At 42.6% G+C, this 9714-nt stretch overlaps 1 protein-coding gene across 4 annotated transcripts in view; it reads right to left on the bottom strand.

Annotated features, from left to right (window-relative positions):
* Positions 1-1468: 1468 nt before the first annotated feature.
* FIG4 (FIG4 phosphoinositide 5-phosphatase) overlaps positions 1469-9714 on the bottom strand; it is a 168761-nt gene continuing 160515 nt past the window's right edge. For all 4 annotated transcript variants that reach the window (XM_065590216.1, XM_005287634.5, XM_065590214.1 and 1 more), the window contains exon 23: positions 1469-1830. In XM_065590216.1, coding sequence (XP_065446288.1) covers positions 1653-1830 — 178 coding nt within the window. In that variant the 3' untranslated portion in view covers positions 1469-1652. The remainder of the gene's footprint in view (positions 1831-9714) is intronic.

Below are 9714 nucleotides of genomic sequence, written 5' to 3'. Positions count from 1 at the left end.
TGACCTCTTGAGGTCCCTTCCAACCCTGATATTCTATGATTCTATGATTTGCTAAAGCACCAGATACAATGGTTTTGCCTACATATATTCCTGACACCTGCTATTCCCTGAGCTAATGGGGACCTCAATTTTCATATAATTTGCATGATGTAGACAATGAGAGAACACTGTTGTACCCCAGTTCTTTCCCCTCCCATAACCCATTGGTTGCATAAGCTCAAGAGGCAGGAAGTAGTGTGCAACACTGTACATCCCATTTATGGTTATCTAGCACAAACATACACAATTACTTTAATAAATCAATTTTACTGACTTACGAGAGCAGTTCCTTACTCTGTAAACATTAGAATACGCTTTTCAGTATGCAGCCACATATCTGAAGCTTCAGTCTGCTGGCAGCAGCTAGTAATTGTAGTTGTGGCCATGCTTGCCTGGGAGTCAGTATTCAGTTTCTCAAAGTTATTAATTCGCTGACTTTTTAACCAGTCCAGAGACTGGTATCCAGTTGATCAAGAGATCTCTCAGTACATCAGGCAGAGCCCATCTTTCTGAACCTTGACTGAAGCTGCTATTTTATGGTCTGAAACTGGTCTCTATAAGTAGAGTGAGCATTCATTCCTCAAAATTGTTTACTGAGTCACAAGAATTATAATGTCACTATACTTCAAAGGAATCTGACAGAAATCCACACTGGTAGATGTGCTATATGCCATCATGTGCCAGCAATGCCCCTCTGCCATGTACATTGGCCAAACCGGACAGTCTCTACGCAAAAGAATTAATGGACACAAATCTGACATCAGGAATCATAATACTCAAAAACCGTTGGGAGAACACTTTAACCTGTCTGGCCATTCAATGACAGACCTGCGGGTGGCTATCTTACAACAGAAAAACTTCAAAAACAGACTCCAACGAGAGACTGCTGAGCTGGAATTGATATGCAAACTAGATACAATCAACTCAGGATTGAATAAGGACTGGGAATGGCTGAGCCAATACAAACATTGAATCTAGCTCCCCTTGTAAGTATTCTCACACTTCTTATCAAACTGTCTGTACTGGGCTAGCTTGATTATCACTTCAAAAGTTTTTTTCTCTTACTTAATTGGCCTCTCAGAGTTGGTAAGACAACTCCCACCTGTTCATGCTCTCTGTATGTGTGTATATATATATATCTCCTCAATATATGTTCCACTCTATATGCATCCGAAGAACTGGGCTGTAGCCCACGAAAGCTTATGCTCTAATAAATTTGTTAGTCTCTAAGGTGCCACAAGTACTCCTGTTCTTTTTGTGGTAGTTAAGTTTTTTTCTTGAAACTACAACTGTATGTAACAAAATTAATGCGAAGTTTAAATACTCTGTTTACTTTCTTATCTCAAATTAAGATATATTTAATTGCAACTGTATTTAGTTTTTCTGATTTTAGACACACTGTTATTTTTCCAATCAAACAGAATACATCTTCAGTCACATTTTTATTTTTGCAAAGCATACAATATCTCAAAAATGAAATCATTCAGAAAGATACAGGTTGATAAATAATTGCTGCTGTTTTACCACCACAAAATAGCCGAACTTGGACTTCCTTTCTAAATTGATTTGTACCATCGCTCCAGCAATGCTAAGCAGTTGAATCCAGTCTGTTTTCACATATATCGGTTTCTAATGTACTCTCTGTACATGAGGATGTCTTCTTTTACCAGTGGCTGCATGGTGCCTCTGCCAGCCTGAATGTGAGCATGGAAGATATCAATTGATTTCTTATCTACTTTAGGAGGCTGGACTTCATAAATGTTGTCTTGGGAAAAAGAGGAGATGTGTATTCTGTAAAAGTCAAAACCAAACAGTCCTTTAGCATTAGGTCTAAAATCAGCAACATTACACATCAATTGCAGTGTAGCACCTCAATTAATTTTGTTTACAATACATATTAAGTGAACAAATTCTGAAAGAGAATGCACTGTATATCATTTTCATATTGTATCTAAAACTCCAGTAGCATTAATAACCAACCTTAGTTATTATAAGAACTATTACTCACAAATAATAAACTGTATGTTTATTTTCAGCAGCAATATTTAAATATTAAATACTTTAATATTAAAACAAAGTACCACAGTTGCTCAGTAAAGAGAAGCAAGTTAAACTGTATGCTGTCAAAAGGTGAGATTTTGGGTTTGGATTTAGTAACAGATTAATCAGTGGTTAACATGTTGTCATCAAAAGGTACAGTACAATCACCACCTATACATTAACTGTTTTGTGTGAATGCAACTTGATTTACTAGAAGCCACAATTTAAGATCAAGTTTAAGGAAAAACTGTCTGATGGAACTATAGGGCATGTCGACCCTTCAAGCTGAATTCATACCCAGGCTAGCTGTAATCAAGCTAGCAGACGTGCTGAAAATAGAATGTAGCCACCGTGGCGCAAGTGGCAGGACAGGCTAGCCACCCTGAGTATGTGCCTGCAGTCTCTAATAGGCATGTATTCAGGACAGCTGGCCCCTCCTGCAGCTCTCGTTGCCATGGCTACACTCTATTTTTAGGTCGCTAGCTCGAGTAGCGCTAGTGCAAGTATGTCTCCTCAAGTTGGGAATCACACCCCGGAAGTGTATACAGACCTTATGAGTTGTCTAGAACATTTGAAAAAATCCTCCTGTAACTGCTAATCAGGAACAAGAAAATACTTCCCAGTAATCAGAAATCTGGCACATAAGTTTCAAGGGGATTGTTCCAATTCTCTAAAGCATCAGCTTCATATGTTCTGGCTCACACCTTCTGGATGTCTGTTAAAAACTGACTGCTGAAATATCTGCTTTATAAAGAACTTTAAAAATAAACTCAGGACCATTATTCATTGGAACACTGTGATTTTAAGTTTGGACAAGAACGTCTCCATCTCCACACGTACTAAATAGGCTTCTGTCAGTTTAGCAGCTGCAGATAAGTTTATATTATTATTAATATATTTATTGTTTATATTGTGGTAGCACCGAGAGGCTGAAAAATAGATCTCAGTGCCATTGTGCTAGGTTTTGTACAAACATAGATAGAGGTTATCCTTGTCCTGCATGGGCTTATAGTTTATGAAATCATAGCAACATCCTGCTGTCAAAGCTAATTGTTTAGTATACATTTTCTTTTAGCAGGAAAGCAAATCTGGTACCACCCAGTTTAACACTGCAACAAAATTTCAATTTTATTTCTAGGTGAAAGCCTGTGCTGTCAGATGGGTGTAAGTGTAAAAAAGCCCCAAATTCTGACAACTAAAAAACTGGACAGTAACAGATCACAGTGATTACTGAACATAGTGATATTCTAAACAAAGAGTTCTCAACCATGCTAGTACTGTTTTTCCATTGCTTCACACTGACTCAGCAGAAATTCTAGGTTTCAGACTGACACACGAAGAGTGTAACAATCCTGGAATCTTATTATATAGACTACCTGTACTGCAGTAGCACATAAGAGGCCCAGTCATCAATCAGGCTCCACTGTCCTGGGTGCTGTACCACTGAACGAAAAGTAGTTAAACGTAGGGAATAATCTTTAAAAGGGACATGGAAGAAACTATGGCTTAGATTTTGTTGCATCCAATTTCCACAGGACGTAGTAGTGAGGCACAAGCTTCAAAAGGATCAAGTTGTGGTTCCCTGATTCACAGATCAACTCTATGCTTTCTCTACATTGTTTAGAGTAGCATATAAGCTGCTTTAAATTATGGCAGTTGGCAATAGCCCCAAATGGATTGTGACATTGCTGTGCTTAGCAGTGCATGCTGGTCTCAATCTGTGAGCCAGTATAGGGTCAGACCCTTGGCCTTGCCCTCTCCTGCTGCCTCTGGGGTTGCCTGGGCCTCCATGAGTGCAGAGATCCAACCACTGTCTCTAGTTAGTGAATCAATACAATACACATGGCTCAAAAATGTATAATTCTACATTCAGCTGCTCATGAAAGAATACGTTGCATTAAAAATAATTCTATTCAGACCAGAGTTCTCAGACTTCTTAAATTAATCTGAAAACCCATTTTGTTCAGTCACCTTAGAACATTAAGGGAATTGTTAATCTTTTAAAAGTCCTTAAAGACAGGTATTTTGGGGACCTGATTTTAGTTTCTTGACAAAAAAATCAGCTCTAATTTCAAACAGATTCACTTATTTCCAAAAGAATTTTTTCTGATTTAGATTAAAGGTTTTGCAGAACTAGCTCATTTTCAAAAGCACTTATTTACTATTCAATTATACTGTCTAATGCTATGATAGCTCTTAATAGTATTAAAAAATTGTTTTTTCAACCCTTGTTGCAGACATACAATGCAGAAGACAAAAAACACAACTGTTAAGAAATTCAGTGCAATTAATACTCTATATTGAATGTGCCAGTTATTTAAGCACAAAGCTTTTCTGTACCCTTCTATGGGTGACCTTAAGTGTAATCATAGTTCTATTGTCAGTATGAGCATGGCCTAATTTTTTAGACAGTTCTCAAAACATGATCTCTATTAAAACTATCTGACACTTTCTCTCTTATTTTAGAAACTTTATTTTATTGTTGGAGGATGACAAATTCTGAATGTTCCATAGCGGTGCGAAATTTCTCAAGGGGGCTATGAAGATGGTGCAGTGTGTTTGCATAAACCAATTCAAATCCTTCAAATGCAACAAAAAATATAAATGAAAATGTTTTAATTTTCAATATGAAAAATAACATTGTATTTTACACCTTTGAATTTCTATATTTTCAAATTTTGAAATAGTGTGATTTTTACATAACTGAATCCGGTTAATTTAATATTTTGAATACTTAGGGTTATGCTATTTAAAAAATAAAAAAGAGGACACTCCACAGGCCCTGGCCCCGCCCCCGCCCCTTTCCCACCCCCGGCCCTGCCCCAACTCCGCCCCTTCCCCAAAGTCCCCGCCCTAACTCCCCCTCCTCCCTCCCAGCCATGCGAAAAGGGCTGCCCGAGTGCTACCAGCTTCACGGTTTGCCGGGCAGCCTCCATACCCTGCGCCCCCGGCCGGCGCTTCCCCAGCGCAGCTGGAGCCCGGGAGGGGAAGTGCCCGGCCGGGGGCGCAGGGTCTGGAGGCTGCCCGGCAAACCGTGAAGCCGGTAGCGCTCGGGCTTCGGGCAGCCCCTATGCCTCCGGACCCTGCGCCCCCGGCCGGGCACTTCCCCTTCCGGGCTCCAGCTGCTCTGCTCCTGCCCTGACTCTTCGGCTCTGTTTAAGAGCCGAGCTGCCCGAGCGCTCCGGCTTCGGGCAGCCCCCTTGCCTCCAGACCCCAGCCGGGGCACTTCTCCTCCCCGGCTCCAGCTGCTCTGCTCCTCCCCTGACTCAGACTTTGGCTCTGTTTAAGAGCCAAGCTGCCCGAGCCAGCGCTACCGGCTTCGGGCAGCCCCCTTGCCTCCGGACCCTGCGCCGTCAGAGCAGAGCAGCTGGAGCCCGGGAAGGGAAGTGCCCGGCCGGCGGCTCGGGGTCCAGAGGCACGGGGGCTGCCCGAAGCCGGTAGCGCTGGCTCGGGCAGCTGGGCTCTTAAACAGAGCCGATGTCTGAGTCAGGGGAGGAGCAGAGCAGCCGCAGGAGAGGAAGTGCCCGGCCGGTATTTTTCCCGGACATGTTCGGCTTTTTGGCAATTCCCCCCAGACGGGGGTTTGATTGCCGAAAAGCCGGACATGTCTGGGAAAAAACGGACGTATGGTAACCCTAGAATACTATAATAATACATGAGCAAAATACTGAACCACTTAATGTTCGCATGACAGTCAACATAAGGAGATTTAGATCAATCTATAGTTCAAAAGCCATAGAAACATAAGGATCATTTTTTTTTATTATAGCTTGATTTCAAACGATTAGTGTGCAAAGAGTCATTTGATCCCAGACTGGAAGAGGCATTTGGTGAACAAATCCCATAACAAAAGCCACCAAATATCAGAGACTTGTTCAAAACTACTTAGTCTCTCCTTTTTAATAATGATCATTTGTTTCTGAAAGGATGAAGAGCAGACAAAACTACCTGTCAGCTGATGTCCCTGCTGAAAGCACATTAAAATTCAAATTTCACTTTCTCTCTCAACTTCCATAAGGTTGGTTTTCAAGATTGTGTCAAAGAGATTAAAATTCATTTTTGGCAATGATTCAGCCAAAGTCAAAAGACATCACAATATTTCTTCCCTGTTCTAACAGAATGCAACAAAACAGGTGTCAGAAATATGAAAAAGATTTCGCTTGTGGTATTTTGTGAGAGTATCAAAGTTCAGGAGTTATTACATTAAGACCCTGATGCTACAAACATTTTTGCATGTGCACAAATTTAAGCACGACTACAAATATAATTCAGTGGGACTGTTAGGTAAAAATTAAGCCTTTGATTTAAAACAACAGACTTAGAGTTAAGGTAACAAAAGGTCTCATTCAAGCTAAAATTTCAAATGTATTAACAAGCTGTTTAATGAAAAGGATGTAAAGAAGAAATCTTATGTTCCCTTCATATAAAATATACTATAGCACTTAAACAGCAATATAAAAATTAGCTACTACAACTGCACAGATTGAATAGAATAATGTAGGAGACTAAATTTAGAGCCAAATTCTGCCTTCACTTACATCCCTACATCTCTAGTGAAGTCAACAGGATTGAACTGGTAGACCAGAGGGCAGAATTGGACCTAAATGTCTCATTCTAAATAACAGAGGCCACATATATACATTTGACTTCAAAAAGATTTTGTGCACTGTCACAGGATGGCTGGTCCCCTGTGCCAGAACAGATGCTCCCAGTTGAGCCAATTAAGGGGGTGGGACTGCATTTGGGCTATAAACAGGGAAAGGGAATTCAGTGAGAGCAGTGCTAGAAGGTGAACTGCAGAGTGAAAATGCAGGGAGACAGAATCATAGAAGATTATGGTTGGAAGAGATCTCAGGAGGTCATCTAGTTCAAACCCCTACTCAAAGCAGGACCAACACTAACTAAATCATCCCAGCCAGGGCTTTGTCAAACCGGGCCTTAAAAACCTCTAAGGATGGAGATTCCACCACCTCCCTAGGTAACCCATTCCAGTGCTTCACCACCCTCCTAGTGAAATAGTTTTTCCTAATATCCAACCTAGACCTCCCCCACTGCAACTTGAGACCATTGCTCCTTCTTCTGTCATCTGCCACCACTGAGAACAGCCCAGCTCCATCCTCTTTGGAACCCCCCTTCAGGTAGTTGAAGGTTGCTATCAAATCCCCCCTCACTCTTCCCTTCTGTAGACTAAATAAACCCTGTTCCCTCATCCTCTCCTCATAAGGCATGTGCCCCAGCCCCCTAATCATTTTTGTTGCCATCCGCTGGACTCTCTCCAACTTGTCCACATCCTTTCTGTAGTGGGCCCTCCCAAAACCAGATGCAGTACTCCAGATGTGGCCTCTCGAGTGCAAAATAGAGGGGAATAATCACTTCCCTTGATCTGATGGCAATGCTCCTACTAATGCAGCCCAATACGCCACTAGCCTTGTTGGCAACAAGGACACACTGTTGACTCATATCCAGCTTCTCATATACTGTAATCCCCAGGTCCTTTTCTGCAGAACTGCCGCTTAGCCAGTCAGTCCTCAGCCTGTAGCAGTGCATGGGATTCTTCCATACCAAGTGCAGGACTCTGCACTTGTTCTTGTTGAACTTCATCAGATTTCTTTTGACCCAATCCTTAGACATCAAGCCATTGATTGCTACCCGTTGAGCCCGACAATCTAGCCAGGTTTCTATTCACCTTATAGTCCATTCATCCAATCCATACTACTTTAACTTGCTGGCAAGAATACTGTAGGAGACCGTATCAAAAGCTTTGATAAAGTCGAAGTATATCACGTCCACTGCTTTCCCCATATCCACAGAGCCAGTTATCTCATCATAGAAGGCAATCAGGTTGGTCAGGCATGACTTGTCCTTGGTGAATCCATGTTGACTGTTTCTGATCACCTTTCTGTCCTCCAAGTGCTTCAAAATGGATTCCTTGAGGACCTGCTCCATGAATTTTCTGGGGACTGAGGTGAGGCTGTAATTCCCCAGATACTCCTCCTTCCCCTTTTTAAAGATGGGCACTATATCTGCCTTTTTCCAATCATCTGGGACCTCCCCCAATTGCCAGGAGTTTTCAAAGATAATGAATGGCCAATGGCTCTGCAATCACATCAGCCAACTCCCTCAGCACCCTTGGATGCATCCGTCCCCATGGACTTGTGCATGTCCAGCTTTTCTAAATAGTCCTTAATCTGTTCTTTCACCACTGAGGGCTGCTCACCTCCTCCCCATACTGTGCTGCCCAGTGCAGCAGTCTGGGAGCTGACCTTATCTGTGAAGACTGAGGCAAAAAAAAGCATTGAGTACTTCAGCTTTTTCCACAACATCGGTCACTAGGTTGCCTCCCCCACTCAGTAAGGGTCTCACACTTTCCCTGACCTCCTTCTTGTTGCTAACATAGCTGTAGAAACCCTTCTTGTTACCCTTCACATCCCTTGCTAGCACAACTCCAATTGTGCTTTGGACTTCCTGATTGCACCCTTGCATGCTCGAGCAATATTTTTATATTCCTCCCTAGTCATCTGTTCAAGTTTCCACTTCTTGTAAGCTTCCTTTTTTTGTTTAAGCTCACCGAAGATTTCTCTGTTAAGCCAAGCTGGTCACCTGCCATATTTGCTATTCTTTCTGCACATTAGGATGGTTTATTCCTGCACCCTCAATAAGGCTTCTTTAAAATACAGCCAGCTCTCCTGGACTCCTTTCCCCCTCATATTAGCCTCCCAGGGGATTTTGCCCATCAGTTGCAAAATCTGTTTTTTTGAAGTTCAGGGTCCGTATTTTGCTACTCTCCTTTTTTCCTTTTGTCAGGATCCTGAACTCAAGCATCTCTCCTACAGTGGTCCCTGAAGAAAGGAGTTGTCTGCTCAAGCAGCAGCATGGAACAATACCTCAGGGAGGAGGGGCTGTGCTCAGTTTAAGGCTGAATGGAAGATTTGTTTTTCTGTTTGCTTTTTTTGGCATCTGGTGTTAATTAAAGCAATGAGGGGCTTTGAGAGGATGAGCAAGCGTGTGTGGAGTTATTATTTAAGGAACCCTGAAGGAGGGAAAAGAGGAGTAGAACACTCAAGAGGCACCACTGGCCAGAGTGGTGTTCAGTTGGTGGCCATGGTATTACAACTGGTGTAGTCAGCAGGATCCACAAGCCCCCTCATGTCAAGGAGGAATAATGGAGCTGAAAAGTTCTGAGCTTATATTTTTTTGAAGGGGAGATGTTTACCCACCCAAGTTGGACCATGGAGGGATGGCAGCAACTGTAAGAGTTCCTGATCCAGTTTCAGCAAGCAGTCAGGCATAAGAACAATGGGCAGTGATGCTAGTGACTGACCAGGCATGAGACACAGCAATGTTACCTAATGGAGATCTTGCGGAGGGAAGAGGGTCAGAGATCCCAGATACAATGGAAGACTCATTGGAGGTTGGAGGCCTCACAGAGGGTATGTTTTGCCTGAGGGTAAGTGGGGCATATGAGGAACTTGCCCCATCTGAGCTGTGACTAAGATGTGCTGTACAGTGCTGGGCACAGAAGAAATTGGGCAGACCCTGGGAGGTCCTCCAGTGTCATTCAGGCCCAGGAAGGTGCAAGGGCAGGGGTGTACGCAAAGATTGTGTGTTTTTGCTGTGGGGAAATGAGGCACATCT

Source organism: Chrysemys picta, chromosome 3 (genome assembly GCF_011386835.1).
Source record: "Chrysemys picta bellii isolate R12L10 chromosome 3, ASM1138683v2, whole genome shotgun sequence".
Lineage (NCBI taxonomy): Eukaryota > Metazoa > Chordata > Testudines > Emydidae > Chrysemys > Chrysemys picta.
This window is presented reverse-complemented; position numbering and strand designations above follow the sequence as displayed.